The sequence below is a fragment of the Rosa chinensis genome, chromosome 1 (genome assembly GCF_002994745.2).
Source record: "Rosa chinensis cultivar Old Blush chromosome 1, RchiOBHm-V2, whole genome shotgun sequence".
Lineage (NCBI taxonomy): Eukaryota > Viridiplantae > Streptophyta > Magnoliopsida > Rosales > Rosaceae > Rosa > Rosa chinensis.
The window spans coordinates 63182227-63207012 of record NC_037088.1 but is presented as its reverse complement, the minus strand read 5'-3'; the positions used below and the strand labels follow the sequence as shown (position 1 = coordinate 63207012).

Below are 24786 nucleotides of genomic sequence, written 5' to 3'. Positions count from 1 at the left end.
AATAGTCACTCACCCTGGTGTCTACAGCTTCAATGTTAGTGGTACAACGAGCATTCTTTTGAAGAGGGAGTGCAATCACTGAGGCGTACTTTCCTCCCCTTAATGTACCATTCCAGATTATCCAAACTCATACATCTTCCCCTAAAATTTGCAAGCCCAACTTAAACATCAAATTTGATAGAGGAAAAAATCTTAGTGAATTTCTCCACTAAAAGCTAAAAGCTACAATAGCACAGTTCAGGGAGCCAACAACAGATGCTGATCTAAGTTTGAAAATACAATATATGGGTAAGGAGATTTAAAACTTGAGTTTCCTAGTACTGCTTGCTTAGTTGGAAATTTTATGTGAACATATATACCACTAAAACTCGCATCATTATCAACATACTACAACAAAACAACTCATACGAATGAATCTGTGCAGAGCAATGAGTGTTTCTTTTTTTATTGTTGGAGAGTTCTCAGTTGCAAAAAATTGGTATAATTACATGAAGATCTTAAGGATCATCAAAGACAGCACAGAGAGATGCATAAGCTTTTTACTGAGAAACTAAACTTGGATCACTACGGTCACCTCTTCAACTATTCTTTTTTCCTTTCATGCAAGCCAAACTCCGCTGCTTCTGCTACTTCTCTCTTTCCACGCCATACTTCACCCAGCCAGTAGAAGCAGCTGCATAGTGGCCCTAACAACCCTCTTCCAGCCAATGACTCGTCCCCAATCAATTCTTTCTCTTCTTTGCCCTCACTCTGTGAATTTGGCACCACCAGACCACTGTGGCTGCCCAACTCCGATATCTCCCCATCATCAGAGACTCTGGTGACTTTGTCTCCTTCTCTTTCTGTTTCTCTCTTTCTCAAAGAGAATGCCGACCCTAACACCTGGCACCCCTCCCCCTGCTCCACCACCACCATTATCTCCTCTTTTTTACCCTCCATCTGTGGCTCTAATAACATCTCCAATGTTTGATACCTGCCTCTCCCTTCACCCGACTCTGATGACTCTGCCTCCCACTCTGTTTCACTCTCTCTTATTTCCAGCTGGTTCGGAAAAAACGGTGCTCCAAGCCCTGACACCCCTCCTTTAGCACAGGAATCCTCCCCCTGCTGCACCGCATCCTCCATTCTCTGGCCATCCACTCCCCCTTCCCGGCTATCCACAGGAATTAAGGGCTGTGTCACGCTATTTCCCATCTCCTCATGATTAGCATAAACTAAACGAACACCGCAGCTACTAGTAAAGCAACCGTGTGTTGGAAAATATGTTCCAGTTTCTACCCCAATCGTAAATGCATCTAATCTATGTTTTGCAATCCAGCCATATTCAGACCATGACATATATCCCATGAACATGTGATCTGACTCTAGAAATCTGTGAGTTCTGTACTGCTGGCCAACCAAATCTAATTGGAAGAAGTATTGCTCACCCCAATTTCCTTTTGAGGTCCAATTACATCTTCCATACATTTTAGATACATCATGACGAGCACCACTGAAGTTAATAACAATGCATATAGCAAATCCTAAAAGCTTGCTATTGAAACTATTCAGTGGAACATGGAAAGTTACTGAACATCCCGTATCCCGAAGGTTGAACCATTCTGGAACTTCACTTCCAGGAAGACACATGTTGAAGCACAGAGGTCGCAGATGATTATCCTATACAACAAATAAAAACTTAATTTTGGGACCTGTATGTGTGTCAGTTTTACATGAGAGAGAGAGAGAGAGAGAGAGAGAGAGAGAGAGAGACCTGTCTGAGAGAATGAGTTTCAACAATATCTCTAAACAAATTTGCTTGTACCAGCCGGAAGCAATTAGAAAATCTGAAGTCAAGATTTCTAGTTTTTGGTGTTGAAACTGTTTCCAAAGCTGTGCAATCATGTGCATCTATGTAATTTATACTCGATGAAAGCTCTGGTATTGATTTCAGCCTCTTGCAAGCTTCCAATTCAAGATGCGTTAACCAACCAAGTTGATTCATTGTCACAGGTAAGCTCTCCAAATTGTTTCTGCACAGCTTTAATGTTACCAATGAAGATAAATGAGCAATACCATCTGATAACTCCAACAGATTGCAGTCACTTAAATCAAGATGTAGCAGAACAGAGTAACTACAATATTCTTCCACTGATGATGGCCATGCTGAAAAGGGTGCCGTCATCTCTTTACACCCAATACATGATAATACGGAACGCACACGAAGGATAGAGAATGGAAGTTGTTTTACACCACTATCATCTACGTCCAGGTCCTCTAAGGATTCTAAGTCTCCCAATTTCTCAGGCAAGTTATGAAGTGCTGAGCACCCAGACAGATGGAGAAGTGTAAGGTCTGCCAAATTACAGATACTGTCGGGAAGAGAGACAAGGCTTTTGCAATTCCGCATAGTTAAGTGTTTAAGCCCCACAAGCAGATCAATTGATGAGGGTAATCCTTTAATTGCGGTCTCATCTAAACCAAGCACTACTAGCTCCTTCATGAATCCTGAAATCTCCGGAAACTTTTCAAGATTTGAGCAGCCATCGAGGTTAAGTGTCTGAAGAGAACGCATATGAATGCTGGTTGGTAGAGTCTTAAGTTCTGTGCAACCTGTGAGATCCAGATGTTTAAGGTCTGCCAAATTACAGATACTGTCGGGAAGAAATTCAAGGCTTTCGCAGTCCCGCATACTTAAGTGTTTAAGCCCCTCAAGCTGATCAATTGATGAGGGCAGTCCTTTTATTGCCGTCCCATCTAAACAAAGCTCTGGTAGCTCCTTCATGATTCCTGAAATCTCCGGAAACTTTTCAAGATTTGAGCAGCCATCGAGGTTAAAGATCCGAAGAGAACTCATAAGAATGCTGATTGGTAGAGTCTTAAGTTCTGTGCAACCTTTCAGATCTAAAGTAACAATTCCAGTGAGATTGTTAATAGATGAGGGCAGTTCTTTAATTGCAGTCCCATCTAAATAAAGCCATTTTAGCTTCATCATAACCTCTGAAATCTCAGGAAACTTTTCGAGATTTGAACAGCCAGATAGACGAAGGATCCGTAGAGATTTCATATGAATGCAGCTTGGCAGAATCTTAAGTTGCTTGCACCCCTTTAGATCCAAGAAATGAAGGTTTTGAAGAGCAGAAATGGATGAATGAACCTCAAATAAACTTGAACAGCCATCAAGGAATAGTTTCTGCAGATTTATCGCCTCAATTAAGTCAGGGATTTCAACAAGGTATTGGCAGTGACTTAACTTGATGATTTTCAAATTTTGCAGGGGCTGCATTTAAAACACCAGGAATTCATAAATGGGGTATATAGAAATTAATAATTTTCAAACAAGAAAAATATGCATGGATCATTGTACCTGGATTCCTTCCCAAAGTTGTTTAATGTGACTACCACGCATGTCAAGTCTAACAAGATTCTTCGGGATAAAGGTTGATGGCAAAGACTTTAGTGGGCATCCATGCCATAAGAGAAACCTCAATTCATGAGAAAGACACTTCAAGTCCCCCCTCCAGAGTTGTTTACAACCATCAACGGGACAAAAATCCTCTTTCCAACAAACATCCATCCCAAAATCCTCACTGCTTTTAACGTATTCAAAATAGCCTTCGTCACAGTCATAGTCATAGTCATAGTCATAGTCGAAGGAATCACATATATTGAAGAATGAATAATAAATTATGAGTAGTCTTAGCTTCGTCATTCCAACAAATGCTCCAGTATGTATGCATAGGTTGACTTTTGAGTTCGACAAGTCTAGGATTAAGCATTCAACTGCATCCGTCGCCTGCATAACCAATAGCAAATTATATGTTGGTGCAAAATATCTAGAACATTATCAGAAAGTTAATACAACAATCCCATGAATTTGATTTTCGTCAAAGTTGAATCTTTCCACCAAACATTATGTACACATATAAAATGGAAACAAGCTAGAAAATGATCATGATTGAATATCTCACCGTATTTTGAGTCAATACACGACTAACATCATCATAACTCCACAACCTACTGCGTTTTCCAGGTTCTTTTGGAGATTCTAGGCGGACAATTTCTCTACCCATTTCTTGTAGTAAATCGTGCATGGTGAGGTCATCGTCTTTTGATATATTTATGAGTGCTCTGTCAGCTAGAACCCTTAATCCATTGCGGGGAAAGAAGCCACAACTATCTAGAAATTCTGTGACAAAATCTTTGTTCCATTTCCTAAAGAGACATGCAATATCTAGAAATATTTCTTTCTCTATATGATCTAGTCCATCAAAGCTTGTTCTAAGCACATCCTGAATTTCTATATGTGGGATTTTCTTCAATTTCTCTAGCACGGCTTCCCATTCACATACATCTTTGTCATCAAGAAATGCCCCCAAGACTTTAAGTGCTAAAGGCAAACCTTGAGCATATTCTATGGCACGCCTTGAGAGATGATCGTAGTCTCCATTGGGTTGATTTGTTCTGAAGGCATATTTCGTAAATAGCTCAAGAGCTTCAACATCACTTAGATAAGTAGGCTTATATGTCTCATTAACTCCACTTAGCGATTGCTTATTTCTAGTTGTTACAATGACTCTACTTCCCTCACCAAATGCATGTAGTTTTCCAAGCAAGGCTTCAATTTGGGAAAAAGTTTCCACATCATCAAGAACAACTATGACTTTTTTCATACCTAGCCTTTCCATTATCATCTTCCGACCTCTGTCCAAATCTACACTCTGCACCTTTTCCTTCAACAATCTGAATATAAGATCAACCTGCATTTGTACTTCACGCTTACTTATAAAAGCTTCCTTGACATTATCAAGAAAGCAAGAGTGTTCGAATTGGCAAGCAATTTCGTCGTAAACAGCTCTAGCAATGGTTGTTTTTCCTAAACCACCCATACCCCATATTCCAACAACCCGAACATCATTCACCTGAAGACATAATCTTGAATTCATTTCTGCAATGTGGGAATCCATTCCAACCAAGCCATTGGCTTTACTCGACGATGTGTTGATCAGTTCTTTCAGAGTATTTTCAACAATTTCCTCAATAAGCTTGCCATCATCCCTGAAAAGTTAGAAAACCGCGTAACTGTGTTTGTAAATTAAAGAGTTCTCAAAGCAAGATGTACTGTGAAACAGGTACTAAGAACATAAAGTGACATAGAACTAAACTAAAATGTGATGACAACTAAGTTGATAATTTGTAGTAATCTTATCAGAGTCAAGTATCTAAACTTACAGTTTCCAAGATTAATGCATGTATGCTACCACAAAAAACTAAATACATAAGACTAAACCAAAAAAGTACAATTTGATTAAGAGAAGGGGATCATAAGTTATAGCACACAAACCTTGAATAGAAATTGAAGAAAAATGAACTTCATAGAGCTTAGTTGATTCAAAACATTTGAAATTCAGTTAGTATGAATCCACGATTTTATTACAAAGAAACAGGTGGCTTTTATGGTAACAGAGAAGCATATCAGAAATTAAACTCCAGAGAAATAGCTACGAGGCAAAATTTGTAAGAATTCCACTGAGAGTAACTGAGAGTTTGAAGGAAGATTACTCACCCATATTTGGTCGAATCCCAGCCAGATAGATCCGCAACTCTTGTTAGAGCGGACCTCCAGCTGTCCAACTCTTCCTTGTCGAGGCTAGGATTTTCTCCATGTATGGCGAGCGCTTCTGCAAATTTTCCATCGATTTTCGTAGATCAGAGGGATCTACTTGGTAGAAGATAGGCACCACTATCTGCTTCATCGTGTCCATGCAATCCAGGATTTTGACGAGCTCTTTTAAGCACCAAGTGGAAGATGCATAGTTTTGAGATAAAACTAAAACCGAAAGCCTCGAGTCCTCAATATATGTGAGTAGCTCTGAAATCTTGTTGCCTTTACTGAGCCCTTCAGAATCGATGAAGGCGTTGATTGCTTTCTGTTGCAGAGCTCTGTAAAGATGGCCGACGAAGATCTTGCGGGTGTCTTCCCCTCTAAAACTGATGAAGACATCATACTTGCAACGACTACCAGATGAAGATGAAGAAGCCATCATGTGATCAACACAAGATCGACTAGTCTAGTGTAAGAACTGAAACTGATGCTGGAAACTGAAACTATTAGTGCAACTTGCTCTTATTGTTGGATGGATGCTTATCAATTACTCCCAGTCGAGAGTCGAGAGTCGAGAGTCGAGACCATTAAAGAATTGGACTGGTTTTGACTGATGGTCGGAATCAGACGACTGCGAAACAGTGCACTTCTCTTTTCGATTTTTTTAGTTTTACCAGGCGGGGGATTCCAAAGGGATGTTAGGTAAAACTGCACAAGCAAAAGTTGTTTATACACTTTGTTTTACTCTCACATATTGTTTGACCGAATAGCCAAACCCTAGATTCACAGCTAGCACAAGTACTCATATTTGTTTGGACTTGTACGTGGCCCATTAACAATGAGTCCAAGAAGGTCCAATCAGCCTATTTTTCAAAGCATCACACCAAAGAATTGTGAAAACGTAGAGTCGGGGGAGTCTGAATTCTGATCAAGTCTACCACAAGAATCAGATTTGAACTCCATATTAATCCCACATTTCATTTCAGTAGACATGACACTGTTATGCTCGTGTTCTAATGATCACACAAGCTAGATGATCATGGAGAAGGCTAATTAACCACCCACTAGACAAAATATGGATTGAGTGAGCTTAAAATTAAAGGCTGTTTACAGAAAATTTGTTTATTCAGCAAAAGCAATAAAACCATCCGTTGAGATTCATTCATGTCAAAAAACTCCAGACCATGACTCATATCAGCATCCCCCATGCCACAACAATTGGACTTCTAACTCTGTGGACTCCAGCCTTCCACACCAAACCTCCAAACTCAGGTTCCGTCTGCCTAGTCTTTGTAGTAAAGGTCACTTTGTAAGACAGCTTCTGATTAGCTTTGGTGAACTTCAGAATTCGCGGCTCAACTTTCACATAAGCACCCTTGAATGGCGAAACTATGGCATGGTAACTCGAAACCGCAGGGCCAACATTAGTGACAGTTCTATGAACTGTCAAGACAGAGACATTAGTGTTCTCCACAAACACAACGGAAATTGCGGGATAGTTGAGGTCCCCTGCATTGGCCAGAGTGTGACGGCAAGTGCTATTGCTAAACACCTTGAGCTGCGTTGGGGTTAGTTTTTGTGTGCAGAGGAACTCAAGATAATCCTGGGGCTGAATGTCATAAACCAAGCCCGGGTCAAGAGCCTTCCTCGGGTTTATGTGTCCAGCTCCATGATCAAAAGGGGTTGAAATTTTAGCTGTTGAGGCATCTTCCAGAGGCTTATGTGTGTTGTCATGAACATAAGCTGTAGTCATCAAGGCGGATTTGATCGCGGCTGGACTCCATTCGGGGTGCCTAGATTTGAGCAAAGCAGCAATCCCACTCACATGAGGACACGACATTGAAGTCCCGGACAAGATATTGAACTTCACTCTCCTGCGATCCGTTGCCAAGCTCGACGGACCCAATGCCCCAGTCCAAGCAGCAATAATGTTCACTCCCGGCGCCACCAAATCCGGCTTCATAATCTCAAAACTCAAAAGATTAGGCCCTCTTGACGAAAATGCAGCCACAATGGGAGACGGTCTAACCCCTAGTCTAGTACCAACAAATGCTAGAGTTGCCTTTGCTTTCGGACTTGTTAAGGCGTAATGCTTGATCGATTTTGCTTCATTCTCTCCCACCGCAACCGCCGGAATCAGATGACAATCAGCAACCAGCTCCTCCCCATTCGAAGCCGTATTAGCCAAGATCATCCCAACTCCTCCGGCATTCTTCACCACGTCTCCCTTCTGCACTCTAGGACTAATCCCACGATCACAAATCACAATCTTCCCCTTAACTTTCTTCGGATCTAAAGTACCCTCTAAACACAACGAGCTCGGATTGGGGCTACTCGAATTCCCACCCGCTAACACAACAGGGTACAGCTTCTTTGCGTCAAGCTTCATTCTCCCTCTATAAAGCGAAACTCCAGTAATAGTCCTCCCATTCCCCAACTTCACAGTGGCCGGAAAATCCCTATCCATAGTGCTAGCACCGACGGTGGTGATCCAAGGTGACACATTAGTCAGACTCACCGGGTCTGGCCCACCGTTCCCGGCGGAGCAAGAGACAAAAACTCCCATCTCCATCGCACCAAACGCCGCAATAGACAAGCTATCCCGGTAATACGAGGAAACTCCACCACCAAGAGAAATAGACAAAACATCGACACCGTCCTCGACGGCCTTATCAACCGCTGCCATTATATCAGAGCTGAAGCAACCTCCAACCCAGCACACCTTGTACGCCGCGATCCTCGCCGCCGGCGCCATTCCTCTCGCCGTACCGTACGCGTAGCCGAGAAGATTGGCGCCACGTACGGGAGATCCGGCGACGGTTGCGGCGGTGTGGGTCCCGTGTCCGTCCTGGTCCCTTGGCGACTTGTACTCCATCTTCTCGTTGATTTTTCCGGTGGCGGACTCGTACCCCCGGTGGAAGATTCTGGCGCCGACGATTTTCCTGTTGCAGTTGCTTTTTGTGAAGCCGCGGCCGGTCTCGCATGCGCCGCGCCAGCGCCTCGGAACCGGAGACATTCCGGTGTCGTTGAAGCTCTGGCTTTCCGGCCAGACTCCCGTGTCGAGTACTCCTACGATGACGTCATGGTCAGAGACTCGCTGGGACCAGACGTTGTCGGCGGTGCTGTCGTGTGGTTCGAGCCCGAGAAACAGAGGACTTCTGGTGGTGTGGAGCTGGTACTTCTGTTCTGGGAATATAGCCAAGACTCCGTCTTGTTGCTCTAGTAGGTCTGCTTCTTGTTTGCTCAGTTGAGCTGCGACGCCATGAAAGGCGGTTTGGTAAGTGTAAATGATTCTGTCTTGGTTTTGATCGTCTCCTTTTTCTGGTTTGTTGAGTACTGAGTTTACTTTGGATGAGTACCAATCGAGGTGGGTGGTGAAGGATTCAGGCTTGGCGGACTTGTCCATTTGGATGATGTAAGTTTGGGTTTTTGCAGAGAGGGCCATGCTGAAGAAGACACAGCTTGTTAGAATCAGAACCAGCCATTTGATCACTGGTTTTTGAACCATTTTCATGATTCAAGTGAGGAAGAAGAGTGATCTTTCTTCCCTGAAGAATGAAGGAGGGAAAGAAGAGTGAGTGGGAAGTGGAGTGTGAGGAGCGTAGAGTAGAGGATCCAGGAAATAAAGATGGTTGAAATATTTAGGGGGAATGGAGGGGACCTTTGGTACTGTGTCAATCCTGTGCTGGTAATAAAGATGGTTGGTTGTTTCATCAATGCCATACTGTTGAGCAGATTTTGGAGAGAGAGTTGGCTAATGGTTGTCATTACTGTAGAATTGAATTCTCATATTCACAAACCAAAAGAAGATTATGATCAATGGGGCAAATTTAATCACATTTTGAACCCAGAAACATTGGTTAATTTCTTATAGTTCTAGCCTAGGTAGTGGTATCTATGGTGGTTCAAGGAGATCAATGTCTTGCCATTGTCACATTGACAATGCCATCTACCCAATGATCAAAAGGAGAAGTAAGGTGGCGGGTAGAACTGGAATAATATAAGCTTAGCTACACTGGGTAAAGGGTACTGAGAGACCATGATGCATACAATGCCTACATTAATATGGGTGGGGGTTGTTTTTGTACCGGGGTATGATCAAACTGTCCCACCTTCAGAAGATGCTCATAGACACATCTGAGCACCGCAGGGATGGAACCAAAAACACGTCTTTGGGTTTCTCCGCAATCGGTGCTTGAATGCAAAATGGAATTCATCTACGATACATTAAGGTGTCGATAGATTTAGCAAATTAATTTTATCTATAGATACTCTTTAGATGCATCAGTAAACCAGCTGAATTCAAGTTAATCTACAATCGTAGGTAATGATTTACTATTATAAAGAATTGGTTTATTATTTATGTATCGATATGTTAAATGTACTAAAGACTTTTCCAGAAAGATGTCGGGTATGATTGAAATTTTTTGTTTCCAAACAAAATTGATGAGGCTGGAGTGTAGGTGATCCATACTTCTTAAAGATTCCTAGGGAAAGTTAATTAAAGGGCGAAAAGTAAAGTTCTCAAGTATGAGGAAGCTAAGCTTCAAAAGTCGTTATGGGGAGAATGAAATCATTACTGAGTAGGTAAACACTGTTTTAAGAGCATACGTTGCCCTTCAACTAATTAGAAAGACCAGTATTAATGTAACGTTAATATTAATCAGAGTAACTGGGTGAGTCAATTATTGTTGTTGGTGTGGGGGATGGGGAAGGGCAAGTGTGACAGCTCAATGGCACAGATCAAAGGGTAAAGGTCCATTAAATCCTTTCTGATAAGAGAGCGAGCAGTAAATACACACATGGGGGTCAGCTTTCTCTTCTTAAAGGCCATGGTACATCCACGTTGGAAACCCCAGCAATAAGGCAAGCTCCAGCCATTAGGGTATTTTGGACGGTGATCGGGCAGCAGTGGTTACTCTGGCGGTGACGGTGGTTCGCTGCAGCAGTTCTTTAACCGTAATTATATACTTGTCACCGAGGCATTTGTATGAACACTTTACACGATATACGGATGTAAAACTCTCTCGTAACTTGCTTTAAGGACGGATAGTTGTCTATGATCATCCTCTGTTAAACATGATACGATCAGTACTTCAGTAGGTTACCAATTTGTAAATGAGGCAGTGACTGTTGTCTTGGAGAAGACAAAGCTCCATATGCTATTAGCAACATAAATGTCACGTTCGATTCGCCGAAAGTAAGTATTAGGAAATGAAACTTTTTCATTTCTTGTGTTTGGATACAAAAAGAAATGAAATCATTTCTTGAAGGAATGGAAAATAAAGAGGAAAGTGATTACTTCCAAACTCTAAATAAATCACTTTCTCTTATTCTTTCATTGCATTTATTATTGACAACATATTATTTATTACATTATTTACAAATTTTTTAACAACTTTCTGATAACTTTCCTTTGGAAATTATTCTATGCACCGACAGTGCAAGTGACCTAACCCTTATAAAATAATCTCAATCCTTGATATTTATTATCAACTTTATTTTTAATAAAGAAAAAGTGTATTTAATGCAATCTAACCATTTATTTGTGTTGGTGCAAATACACGGCGGTACTCTGAATACTCCCCCACTTTTCTTACGTTACCAAACATCAGAATGAAAAATTGTTGCATTTTCTTTTTCATAGAAAAGATAAATGAATAAATTTCCTTCTTCGTGAATCAAATGAAGTTAAAGTGGTGTGTATATGAAGGCTAGGGTTTACGAGCTTCATGTAGGCTTCAAAAACTAGAGTGATTATGATGATGAACTTGGATTGCAGCATATAGACCTATAGAGAAGATGATGAAACGTTAAGTCATTCGGTTTCAGTAACCTCCATCAATCACAGCATTTGTTTTTCGTAACATCCATCAATCACAGCATTTGGTTTCTGTAGCATTCAATTAAAGCTATAATTTATTGGAGAACAAACTAAGCTCTGTCAGTTTGAGAAAAACAAACCAAATCAGTCTTTGTCTAGGTTGAAAAGTTTCTTAATCAGTACGTTGGTTGTTCTCATTGCCTCAAAGGGTCACCATGTGACTAGCTACTACATATTCCTATTCTACTTGGGGATAGTAATACAGACTATATTAAACACATACCTAGTTAACTAATTAGCTGCTACATGCCTACATATTCCTATTCTACTTAGGGATAGTAATAGTAATACGAACTCTATATTTGGGGCTAATATGAGAAATCATTTTTATTTTGAAATAATGACAATATTTTGGCCAATCGAGTGGTTTTAGTCACCCCAACCCTTGATGGCTTGATACTTTGGTTCTTAATTTTGTATACACAAACTAGCTATAACATCTAAAATGATACACATATTAACTCACATTACGTACCTTTGTGAATTTGCAAATTGCGCATACATTTATCAATAAATAATATGTCGTGGCGCCTTAATCATATATGAAAAATTGCTAGTTCCTTGAACTATAACCAAATCACACTAGTATATACAAAGGGGTTAACCAACCTACACTGGCATATTGATTTGGACGCCTAAATCAAACCGAACCGAACTGGTCCAAATTCCTATATTATGATTCAGCCCCCAAAACTGAACCAAACAGTGTCCACACCTAATTAGCTCCTTCACCGTGGGCTTCAAATGGATACTGATGGATGCAATCGGCCCACGGGCCTTTCTTGGACTCACCCTCAATGGGCCTTATACACTTCCAAACCAAACTAGTGCACTTCGGCCCAGTCCCCATCCCAAGCTGCCAAACCTTGTCACCTTTCTTCACCCTCTCTTTTCCCTCCAAGTACGCCAATTCATACCACAACGAAGAAGACGACTGGTTCCCAAACCTGTGCAACGTCATCACAGCAGCCTCCATTTCCCTATCTCCAAGCTTCAAACCTTTCCCGATTTCCCTTATCACCGGTCTCCCCGACGCCGGCAGACAAAAATGCTCTATCACTCTCTTGAAATTCGGAACGTAAATCTCCTCAGACTTGTTTAAGAATCTCTTCCTGATTATCGAAACACCGTGCCAGAATTTCTCAGATAATGGAAGGATTGACGACCCCAAAACGGTGACGTTTTCTCGGAGCGTCTCGCCGGCGACTTGTAGTAGATCACGTTTGATGGTGACGCCGAGTTTTCCGTCGGAGTCTTCTTCTCGAATGGTGGAGAGGTAAGCTCTGTCGTCGCAGGCTTTCTGGGTTCTGAGTGTTTTGAACAGTTCGTACTTTGGAGATTTGGATGTTTGGTTTTTGTTTGTGAGCAAAATGGCTGCGCTGCCCATTCTGAAGAGGCAGTTGAGGATCAACTTGGGTTTTTCATGGCCGGCATACCAACCTGTCGATAAAATCTCTGTGCTGAGAACAACGGCGTATGAGTTCCTGTGAATTTGGAGGAGATTTTGAGCCAGATCAATGCTCAGAGCGCCTGCGCTGCATCCCATTCCTGAGAGGTTGAAGCTCTTGATGTCAGTTCTCATGGAGTAGTGGTTAATGACAATGGAGGCTAGAGAAGGAGAGGGATTGAAACCGCTACAATTTACTATTAGGATGTCAATGTCTTGAGGGGAGAGTTTGGTTTTGGCCAAAAGGTCATCCATGATGGGGAAAAGGACCATGTGAACTTCTTTGATGTATTCATGTTGGTGGGTTTTGGGAGGAATGTGGTGTAAAGCTGGAGGGAGATAGGTCTCTTGGCTTTGGCCCGAAGAAGTGAGGATGTTGGCCATGAAAGATATGCTTTCACTGTCGAAACCTTCAATCATGGAGGAGTTCTTGAGGAATTTGGAGAAGGGGACTTTGCAGGAGCTTGGTGGTTTTAGACATGAGAAGTCTACCAAGTAGACTTTATGAGTCTTTTTGGAGAGGTAAGGCTTGAGGATGAAGACGATGGTATAGCAAGAGAGGTTAATGAAGTGAAAAATGGGTGGTCTTTTTTGGAGCAGAAACAAGGCTTCAAGGGATGTTACAAGTATGAGCACCAAAAGTCCTAGACTTTGGGAGAGAGTTGAAAGAATCTGCTTTGATAAAAAAGTGGAAGGGGTGGTGGAGTTGGGGCATTGCTTAGAAACTAGAGGTGCCATTGGAGATGAGAAAGAGAAGAGAAAAGATTTTTTTGGTAGTGGAAAGGAAGTTGAGATAGAGGTAAATAAAGGTGCAGATGGGTATAAAAGGGGAGTGTAATTGCCCATTGCAGTTGGCAGGTGAGACTCATTGCATAGCAATAATAACCAGAAAAACATATTTCAATGGCCATACTTCATATAAATAGAGCTAGTCAAAGTGCTGTTTCACCATGTCACCATGTGTCAGAAAAATTTAAAGTTACAAGAATTTGTGCTAGAGTAGCCATTAATATGTTGGATTGGTTTGGATTTTGGAGCTTTGAGACTGCCAATATATTTAAAGAAGTGTCTAGCTTTTGCTAGAGATCAAGATGTACATTGGCGTGTGTTTTGGAGTGCTAACATCTGTTTGATTTTCTGGAGCTTTGTTACTTGCAGATTAGCTGCTGCTTTGACAACTATGATGTTCCTCAGGAACAGTTGTTTGAATTTCAAGTCCATCTGCATAGCAGCAGAGTATTCATGGGGCTACCGCTTTTGTTTTTTTTATATCTAGTTCATGATGCTAGTGAAATTTGAATGCGTAGGCTTCAAAGCGATAGTTATTCGAGATAATCAACACGCCACGACATGGAGGTACCACTCATTACAGGCCAAAAGTGGAAGAAGTCAACCGTCAATGGAGCTGAATTCAGGCAGCAAAAACGTGATACATCAGATGATAGATCGATGGTCTATCATGATAAGGTGGTGCATGCTCCTGGTTCGTCATGTCTATGCATTTATGTGGTTTCTGTAGGATCATATCTTGAGGACCGGGATACCGGTAAGTTATTATCACCTCTTGGCAAATTGGAAGTCCTGGGTAAGTACCAACTCCCCCAACTACAAACAAACTAGTAAAGAAAATGTCAAAAGCATGGGAATGGTCCTCTGGTCGGGGTGAAAAGATTTATTTCTCTTATTGGCGGGTGATATCGATAATATAGCCTTATAGCTAGGTTTAAAATATTTGATCATATCTTTGGTGTTTGTGATTGCATCTCATTGATTTTCACGTCTAGTAGTGCTATATTCCTTAACTGTTAAAAAGATGAGAAATTTGTTTACTTCAAAACAAAGTTGAATATACTTGACTCAGCAATGTCATTAGACATTTCAAAACTACAAAACCAACCGGAACTATCACCCTGAATCACAGATTCCTAACTTATAGCCAAGAAGACAACAGAATAAATAGTTGTTTGCTGTAATTCAATTTTAGTTTATATCTTTTGTGTACTATATATCATGTGTGTTTGTTTTTTTCATTTAGGGGGTGGAAAGCTGTATTGCTCATTAACGCATTGTTACATTAAATGTAGACCAACTACATACAATAATATATGAGCTCCCTACAGTTGTAGACTAGCTTGAGATAATGCTAAACTAGTCTACCGATGAATGGAACTAATCTACTTCTATATTGAACTAGTATGTATTGAACTAATCTAGATCTCATACATTGATGTACCTCAGAGGAACCCAAGGAGGGCTAATAGGTTAGGCATGCATTGTTCTCTGGAATACAGTCTCCTACTGTTGAGCTGATCCACTAAAGAAGCATAGCTCCTGGTTGATAAGCTGGCCTGCTACTCTGCTAGAGGTCCATAACCCCATTCCACAGGTAACCCTACAATTGATTTTTCTTGTTTTTTCTCTATTTATTTTTCCTGCACGTAATTTCATAATGAATAGTCACAGTGTTTCGCTGCCTCAACCTGAAATTGAGAAATGAGAAATGGTGTAATGTATTAGGATTATTGGCACATCAAGTTGTAATATGAGCATTCATCAATGACAATAGAGTTCTATTCCTAAATAGGAACCAAAGCATCACCCTCCTTTATTTTATACATGGCTTGAAATACATAGATGGGTTAGATGAACTGGTAAATACTAAAAACCTGATTCAAGTGTCGGTTCATGACGATTTAGAACTCCACCCTTTATGGCCTACATGATATTTTATTTGACATGTAATTTGCTGCCTTCATAATAATATGTTCCTCTAAACCACCCTTATTTCTTTAATGGCCTTGGCTAGCAATCAGACAAAGGCAAAACCAATCCGTGAATTATTGGTTCATAGCTCATGTTCAATGAGAGTTTAAGAATAAAGTGAACCACACAAAAGTCCATTTGAAAAGTCTGCTTTTAGTATCAATGGTATCGTCTTTGCCTGTTGTTTTTAGCCTGCTTAATTTAGAGAATATTTCTTACATGGCCCTATTGTTTGTCCCTCACCTAGGAATACTTCTCTTGGATGATCATCCAGAGAGAATCTTATTATTGTCTTTGCCTCTGGTTTAGATTTGTTCCAGTAGAGAGAATCTTGATCTCATTGTATTAATTTTGAAGTGTGATTGATTTAAAACTAGTTTTACTTGAAGGATACTTCATTCAATCCAATTATATTAGGTTTGATGATTGTTTCACAGTTCAATCCAAACCAAATAATGTTAAATTGATAGGTTTCCTTGGGTTTTTAGGACTTCTTTAAACTATAAAAGACTCCAAAAGGGAGGGAAACTATATTAATGTTTAAATGTGCTATTCTGAGTTTTGATTAAAATACTAAACACGTCTGCAAATTCAGTATTCCAAAGTCCTATATATTATTACTCTAGAAAATTTAGATAGATAGCAAAGAAGAAAACCATAAGCATAGGAATTATGGGTAAACAGTGGTGCTCATTGTTCATAATCACATTCTTTGAACTATGTGTTTAAGTATAATGTATTTGAGAGAGATTGATGAGAGAGATGTGTTCTTATTATTGAGAATAGGAGCCCTATATATAGGGATTACAAAGTGCTAGTTCTAATGTTACAAGGAATACCAATCCGTGTAGGATTGGGAAATCTAGAACCTTCTCTCCTATTCCTATTCCTAGTTTGATAAGGCACACTAAACTTGATTTTCCTTCAACACTCCCCCTTGTGCCGCTCAAACTTGGTGGTGACGCTTCATCCGTTGCCTCGTTAAAAACCTTGCCAGGTAACAAAAACCCTGTGGGACAAAAATAATCCTGGTCGAAGGACAAAAAGAGCACAACACGTCCTTCACTCTTCGAGATCGAACATGTAGACATCATAACTCCCCCTGATGTCGATATCTCCCCCTGATTGCTATAATCGTGGGAGTTCGGATAACTTTCTCAATCCGATGCTCTTCACATGTTTCTCGAAGGTGGATATAGGTAACGACTTAGTGAATAAGTCCGCTACATTATCCTCTGATCGGATTTGTTTCACTTCAATCTTTAGAAGTGATTGTTGTTGCTGATTATAAAAGAATTTGGGCGATATATGCTTGGTGTTGTCGCCCTTGATGAAACCTAACTTCATTTGTTCAATACAAGCTGCATTATCCTCATAAATGCATGTAGGTTCATCTGTGGTAGACTTCAAACCACAACTTCCTTGAATGTGTCTAATTATAGACCTTAGCCATATACATTCACGTACGGCTTCATGTAGAGCAATAATCTCTGCATGATTCGAGGAAGTAGCAACAAGGGTCTGTTTTGTAGACCTCCAAGATATCGCGATACTTCCCATGGTAAAGACATAACCCGTTTGGGAGCGACCTTTGTGAGGGTCAGAGAGGTACCCAGCATCAGCAAAACCCATCAAGACATCATTGTCGTTTTGATGGAGGGGGGATAGGGTGAGGCCGGCCACCCTTGATGGTGGTGGCGGCGTTGGCAGCAACATGGCCGGCCACTATGTTGTGGTGGACGGCGGCTTCATGCCTAATGGGGTCCGATCCCATTCTTCCGTCATTCCTTTTCTCTCTGTAGGGATAAAATAGGCCCATATCAATCGTACCTCCTGGGTATCGAAAGATTGTCTTTTCACCAATCCAATGGCGGCGTGTTGGCGCAGAGCTATGTCGAGCTAACAAGTTCACTGCGAATGAGATATCCGGTCTTGTGCATTGAGCTAAGTACAATAATGCGCCTATTGCACTTAAATAGGGCACTTCGGCCTCTAATGCTTCTTCGTCCTCATCCCTTGGAAGAAACGGATCTTTTCCGGGCTCAAGACTACGGCCGATCATGGGAGTACTCGCAGGCTTTGCTTTATCTTCATTAAAGCGCCTTAGAATTTTCTGAGTATATGCAGACTGATGGATCAAAATCCCATCACTACGGTGCTCGAGTTCTAAACCGAGACAAAACCGTGTCTTCCCAAGATCTTTCATCTCAAATTCGGATTTCAAGTATTTAGCAGTTTCCTTCAACTCATCTAGAGTTCCAATTAGGTTCATGTCATCGACATAAACTGCTACGATTGCAAATCCGGAACTTGTTCTTTTAATGAACACGCATGGGCATATTTCATTGTTAATATATCCCTTCCCAATCAAGTAGTCACTTAGACGGTTATACCACATCCGTCCAGATTGTTTTAATCCATATAGTGAGCGTTTTAATCTTATTGAAAACGCGCTCCGTGGTTTAGAGCCACTTGATTTGGGTAATTGAAGTCCATCTGGAACCTTCATATATATCTCTGAATCTAGATCCCCATAGAGATATGCTGTAATCACATCCATAAGCTGCATGTCAAGTTTTTTGGAAACTACCAAACTGACAAGGTAGCGGAACGTTATAACGTCCATTACGGGAGAATATGTCTCCTCGTAGTCGATTCCAGGGCGTTGTGAGAAACCTTGCGCCACAAGGCGGGCTTTATATCTTACCACCTCATTTTTCTCATTACGCTTTCTAACAAAGACCCATTTATGGCCAACAGGCTTTACACTTGGGGGTGTCTGCATTACAGGCCCAAATACCTGTCTCTTTGTTAGTGAATCCAATTCAACCTGGATCGCATCTTTCCATTTAGGTCAATCTGCTCTTCGTTGACATTCTTCAACAGAGCGAGGTTCGATATCATCAAATTCTATAATCCCTTTCGCAATATGATATGCAAATGCATTATCAATCGCCATAGAATTTCTATCCATCATCTCATGTACACTAGTGTAATTTATGGAGATCTCTCTATTCTCTGGAGTTGGTTCTGACATTGGAGCGTCCCCCAATGATGTCTCTTGGACATAACCATAATCCGGAATATTCTCATGAGATGGATTATTTATATCGATGATTAATGGATTATTCTGTGCCAAACTCGCTTTCTTTTTTTGGGCGAGAATCCATCAAACCTATGGGCCTCCCGCGCTTCCTGGCAGGAGCCGTGGGCCTAGCCATAACGTCACCATCATTGAGAGATGGGACGTTGGCGCCATGCTCATGCATTCTTGAGTTGGCGTCATGTCCTCTACTTTTAGGGACATCAATCCTTACAGGCACGTTTGCAGCAGGTATGTGTGATCTCGTCACTTTAGCGATATCAGAAAACGCATCAGGCATCGATTCTGCTACGTTCTGAAGATCGAGAATTCTCCGCACTTCAATTTCGAACTGTGCGGTTCGGGGATCAAGATGAGACAGAGTGGGGACAGACCACGACAATTCCGGTCGTTCCTGTTGAACATTGGTGTTCTCATCTCCCCCTAACGATGGGAAGACTGTCTCATCGAAGTGACAATCCGCAAATCTTGCGGTAAAGAGATCGCCTGTCAAGGGTTCTATGTAGCGGATAATCATTGGAGAATCATAACCAACGTAAACGCATAATCGTCGTTGAGGACCCATTTTGGTGCGCTGTGGAGGCGCAATTGGCACATAAACTGCGCACCCAAATATGCGTAAGTGTGAGACATTGGGCTCATACCCAGTCACCATCTAGGACGCAGAAAAGGGTTGAGTGGCAGTAGGCCTCAGACGAATAAGCACAGCTGCATGCAATATTGCATAGCCCCAAGCAGAAATAGGGAGATTGGTGCGCATTACCAATGCCCTAGCGACCATTTGTAGTAGTTTAATGGCGGCTTCTGCGAGACCATTTTGGGTGTGAACATGAGGAACAGGATGTTCAACATCAATCCCAATGGACATGCAATAATCATCAAAAATCTTTGATGTAAACTCTCCAGCATTGTCTAATCTTATAGACTTAATAGGATGATCAGGGTGGTGAGCCCTTAACTTAATTATTTGTGCTAGGAGTTTAGCAAATGCAGCGTTCCTTGTGGACAATAACATGACATGTGACCAGCGTGTCGATGCATCAACCAATACCATAAAATATCGAAATGGTCCGCATGATGGTTGAATAGGTCCACAAATATCACCTTGGATTCTTTGCAAGAATGGTATATTTTCTTTGGTGTCCTTTGCATAGGATGGTCTCGATCCTAACTTTGCTAAAGAGCAGGCTTTGCAGAATGAATAATGGGCTTTAGAAATAACCAATGAGGATTTTGGTTGAGCCATGAAGTCACATTTGACTTTAGAAGTAAAAGTTGGAGACAAAGGAGCCTTGGTGGCGTCAATGCCACCCTGAGGCCGCAGGGGGAAGGCGGCGCCGGCCAAGGATGGCCGGATTTGGGGGTGAACGGCGCCGTGAGGCCCAGGGGCTCCTTCGGTGTCCAAAAACCGAGTTTTACTTCTTTTCGTTCTGAAAAAGGGATGTCCGTGTGAAGTCTTTAATATACGGATCATCATGTCACGACCTGGGTGTCCCAAATGGTCGTGCCAAAGCCTATATGTGTCGGAATCCCATAAATCATCTCTCATGACATGGTTGGATTCAATGACTCGAATAGTGGTTGCATACAACCCACTAGAGCGACACATAAGTTTCTCTAAGACTCGTTTATGTCCGTAGTCATTAGAGGTGATGCAAAGGAACTCTTGTCCATTCTCACAATGCGTTTCCGCAGGAAAACCATTGGCTCTTACATCTTGTAAGCTAATAAAGTCGAAAAAGATATCCAAGACATGAGATAAAAGAAATCGACATTTTATTAATAATAGCCAATGAGTACATCAAAGTTTCTTGACCAAAATCTAATCCAACATAAAAATCAAACTGTAGACAAATCGTAGTCATTCAATCCGTTCGGTAATTTCAATTTAGTTGTGACCAGGTAAGGTAAGGCGAGATTTTGGTGGAGCGTTGCTCACTTTTAAAACCGTTCTCTCAGATCAAACCTTGCCTAGACATCACAAGTACTCTTGAGTACGCCTAGAGGGAAAAAGTGAATACAATAAGTCATTTTATTGATTTAAGGCATAATTGCCATTACATGATTCTTGGAAATAATAAAGACTATAAAAATCTGCGGCATTTTGTCTTCATCGCCAGATTTAAATTCTTTGTGAACTCGATGTCTTGATCACCATGATGCGACTACCTTCGTAGGTACATTGCAAATTCAGGTCCATTGATCAGACGTTCCATATCAGAAATAGACACCATAAAGAGGATTCTCCCTTGATTGAGGCGCATTGGTGCAATATGCATAGTCCCTAGGACTGGTGGCGTTGGAAAGTGGTGCCCATGGCCAAAGTTGGCTCCATGGTTTCCAACCCTATTTCCCTCAAAATCACGCCTCCTACGGTCGTGAGATTGTCGCCTTGAGCGATTACCTTCTTGAGCATTTCGATCGTATGGATCATGACGTCTATGGAGACTTTCTCTAGCCATAGGATGATGCTCTTGATAGCTATCTTGAAGCCTATCAAATCTTCTTTGCACAAGTTCATTGCCATGTCTTTCAGCAGTGGCCATAGCTTCAATAAGCTGTTGGAAACTTGTGATCCGTCTTGCATTTACATGAGTCCGGAATAAGTCAGAGGACCTCATAGCATAGACGGGGAAGGTATTGAGGGTTTTCTCAATCAACTGGTCTTCTGTGATCATCTTTCCACAGAGACGCATCATTACTCTGATGCGGAGGGCTTCCGAATAAAATAGCATGACCGTGTCAAATTCAGAGAAGCGAAGATCTTTCCATTCTGCTTCTGTATTCGGAAGTATGGAGTCACGAACATTGCCATATAGTTCGCGAAGCGCATGCCAAAGCTTTATGGCGCTATCCTCATTTATGAACTCAAACTGTAGGTCACTATCCATGTGACGTTTCATGAAGGCAAGTGCCTTGGAATTATCTTTCTCAGTTTGAGGGTCTGGAGCTATTTCTATAGGACAAAGCTCTTGGATAGTATGCAATAAATCACGGGCAATAAGGTGGATCTCGATATCAATGACCCAAATTAAGTACCTTTTGCCTGCATAATCCAATGGAACAAAATCGAGTTTGTTCATGTTTGACATCCTGAAAGATGAAACAAGAACAAGTTAGTTTCAGAGTCAATGCTTCCACGAAAACTAATATAAATAAGATTTCCGAGCTATGCTACCAAGAAATCGATTTCCAAGAATAATTGGATTAGACTGAAACAATGATGTTTGAATGGTCAAAATAGATGCTCACGAACGCTCTTAGTCCGTAGCATATGAACGCTCTTAGTTCGTTAAATCGATGCTTACGGACGCTCTTAGTCCGAAGTCTTACGAACGCTCTTAGTTCGTTAATTGCCTGAATCCCCACGATTCCGCTTTTCAAGAATCGAACCCACGTTATAAGAAAGGTGGGATGTAGAAGAAGGGAGGTTTTCAAGTCCCCGAGAAAAGAAGAAATATTTGAATTATAGGAACTTCAAAACTTACTCTTGAATACTTACTTGGTGAAAATTCGGAGCAGATTCTGTTCTGAACAGCTTGTACCTCGATTGGTGTACAGATCTCAATATGACTTCGATAAGGCTGAAATTCTGAGGTTAGATGGAAGAGACAGAGACGAACAACTTTGATGAAGAAAGTTTTTCGATCTGAGCTTCCGAACTAGACGTTTCGAGGCTTGCAAGAAGACGGATGTGCACAGGAACGGAAAAAAAATGCAGTGGGTGTGCGTTGGCTTGTTTGGGCAGCAGGGATGCTTCGGTGGCAGCAGGCTGGAACGCAGGGCTGCAGGAAGGGGGCAGCAGGGGCTGCTGTGCAAGGTTGCAAGCACACGGGCGCTCGGGCTGCAGCGAAGGCTCGGCTAGCTCGGGCTAGGGGTTGCTTTGTGAATGAGTTTTGGTTTTCTGTTTTGTGGTTAGAGTCGTGCTGATAACGTGTTTAAGTATAATGTATTTGAGAGAGATTGATGAGAGAGATGTGTTCTTATTATTGAGAATAGGAGCCCTATATATAGGGATTACAAAGTGCTAGTTCTAATGTTACAAGGAATACCAATCCGTGTAGGATTGGGAAATCTAGAACCTTCTCTCCTATTCCTATTCCTAGTTTGATAAGGCACACTAAACTTGATTTTCCTTCAACACTATGCACATTTACATTCTCTAGGCTTGAGCAAGTAACAACACCACCCTTGCCAGTTCTACCACTTCCTACGTATCAACAACTGAAATGGCAACAAAGGGAGATAATAATGTTCCTCCATTTTGGAGTGAACACATTCACTGGCCTTGAGCGTGGCACCGGGCATGAAAACCCAGCCATATTCAACCCAGTTGCGCTTGATGCGAGCCAATGGGTGAGTGTAGCAGAAGATGCAGGCATATCACTAATGATACTTACTGCAAAGCACCATGATGGGTTTTGCTTGTGGCCTTCTAAGTACACTGACCATTCTGTGGAAAGAAGTCCTTGGAAAAATGGCCATGGCGATGTTGTTCAGGAGTTGGTTAATGCGGCTAAGCCCCGTGGGATTGACGTTGGGCTGTATCTCTCACCCTGGGACAGACATGATCGCAGATATGGGCTGGAGAAGCCATATAACGAATACTACTTGGCTCAGTTACAAGAGCTACTCAGTAGGTAATTGGAGCTACTTGACATGATTTACATCACATTAGTAGTCAACTGTTTATATCTAATTTGTTCTTTGTTGACAGATATGGGAGTTTAAGAGAAATTTGGTTTGATGGATATAAAGGTGAACATGCGCCGAACATGTCCTATTATTTTACAGATTGGTTCTCTATGGTGAAGGAGTTGCAGAGTTCCATTAACATATTTTCTGATGCTGGTCCCGATGTTAGATGGGTTGGAAATGAGGCTGGGTTTGCGGGGAAAACATGCTGGTCCACCATCAATCGGACCTCGTTATCAATTGGGAATGCAAGCATTGAGGAGTAAGTAACCAAGTATTGTTAGCTTGATATACAATGTTTCTTGAGTTTTGGGGTCGAATAATTGTCCAAAGTGTATGCATGTTTATCTTCAAACAAGGATAGAAGTAAAACTCATACTTTCAAGTTTCGGTGGATGTTGATATATGTAGAATATTGACAGACATCTATGTTCCATGGTCCATGCGCGCATCCAATTATTGATATCTTCTAAATGAATGCAGTTATCTCAACAAAGGTGATCCAAAAGGGACGGATTGGTTGCCAGCAGAGTGCGATGTCTCAATCAGAAAAGGATGGTTTTGGCATAGTTCAGAGTCACCTAAGAAGCTAAGCCAGCTACTCGAAATTTACTATAACTCAGTAGGACGAAATGCTGTGTTACTACTCAACGTACCTCCTAATTTGACAGGGCTCATATCCGAAGTAGATGTCCAAAGACTCCGAGAATTCAGAATTGCAATCGACACCATATTTTCTACCAATGTAGCAAAGAAATGCTCCATCAAGGTGAGTAGCCAAAGAGGGGGTACAGGAGGAGGTTTTGGACCTGAGAATGTGCTAGACAGTGACCATTTGTGGACATATTGGGCTCCAAGGGATGGTGACAAAGAGGACCACTGGATTGAATTCAGAGCAGATGAAGGGATGAGGTTCAATGTGATCAGGATTCAAGAGGCGATTGGGCTAGGTCAGAGGATCAAACGGCACGAAATTTGTGTCGATGGTAAAATAGTAGTTAATGGAACCACAGTGGGTCACAAGAGACTTCACAGACTTGAAGAGGGAGTAGTCCATGGCCAAACAGTAAGAATTAGAATTAAAGAATCAAGAGGAGGGCTTCCTTTAATTTCATCCATTGGCCTGCATTTTGATCCCTATTGGCACCCAGATAAAGGTGTGTGATATTTTGATTCCCATGAATAAAATGGGCACTACTTCTCTTTGTTTCTGAACAAACGCATTCTGCAAAAGAATGTTAGCCACTATGAAAAGTGAACAATATATGATTGCGCTTATGTTAGATTATACCTGGCATGTGAAACTTGAG

The 24786-nt window shown here is 41.5% G+C and overlaps 3 protein-coding genes and 1 pseudogene across 3 annotated transcripts; 1 reads left to right on the top strand and 3 right to left on the bottom strand.

The window, feature by feature from the left end:
• Nucleotides 1-411: 411 nt before the first annotated feature.
• LOC112171841 lies at nucleotides 412-6380 on the bottom strand (annotated as a pseudogene).
• Nucleotides 6381-6637: 257 nt separating this feature from the next.
• Nucleotides 6638-9396, bottom strand: LOC112166360 (subtilisin-like protease SBT1.3). Its single transcript, XM_024303223.2, has one exon. The coding sequence runs from the start codon at nucleotides 9096-9098 to the stop codon at nucleotides 6774-6776; it is 2325 nt and encodes a 774-aa protein (XP_024158991.1). The 5' UTR covers nucleotides 9099-9396; the 3' UTR covers nucleotides 6638-6773.
• Nucleotides 9397-12183: 2787 nt separating this feature from the next.
• On the bottom strand, nucleotides 12184-13653 carry LOC112171831 (3-ketoacyl-CoA synthase 6). Its single transcript, XM_024308950.1, has one exon. The coding sequence runs from the start codon at nucleotides 13651-13653 to the stop codon at nucleotides 12184-12186; it is 1470 nt and encodes a 489-aa protein (XP_024164718.1).
• A 1512-nt stretch (nucleotides 13654-15165) lies between these two features.
• On the top strand, nucleotides 15166-24652 carry LOC112182312 (alpha-L-fucosidase 1). Its single transcript, XM_024320772.2, has 4 exons — nucleotides 15166-15301; nucleotides 22980-23421; nucleotides 23499-23738; nucleotides 23960-24652. Exons 2-4 carry the CDS (start codon nucleotides 23033-23035, stop codon nucleotides 24639-24641), a joined length of 1311 nt encoding a protein of 436 aa, XP_024176540.1. The 5' UTR covers nucleotides 15166-15301; nucleotides 22980-23032; the 3' UTR covers nucleotides 24642-24652.
• The last annotated feature ends 134 nt before the right edge of the window (nucleotides 24653-24786 follow it).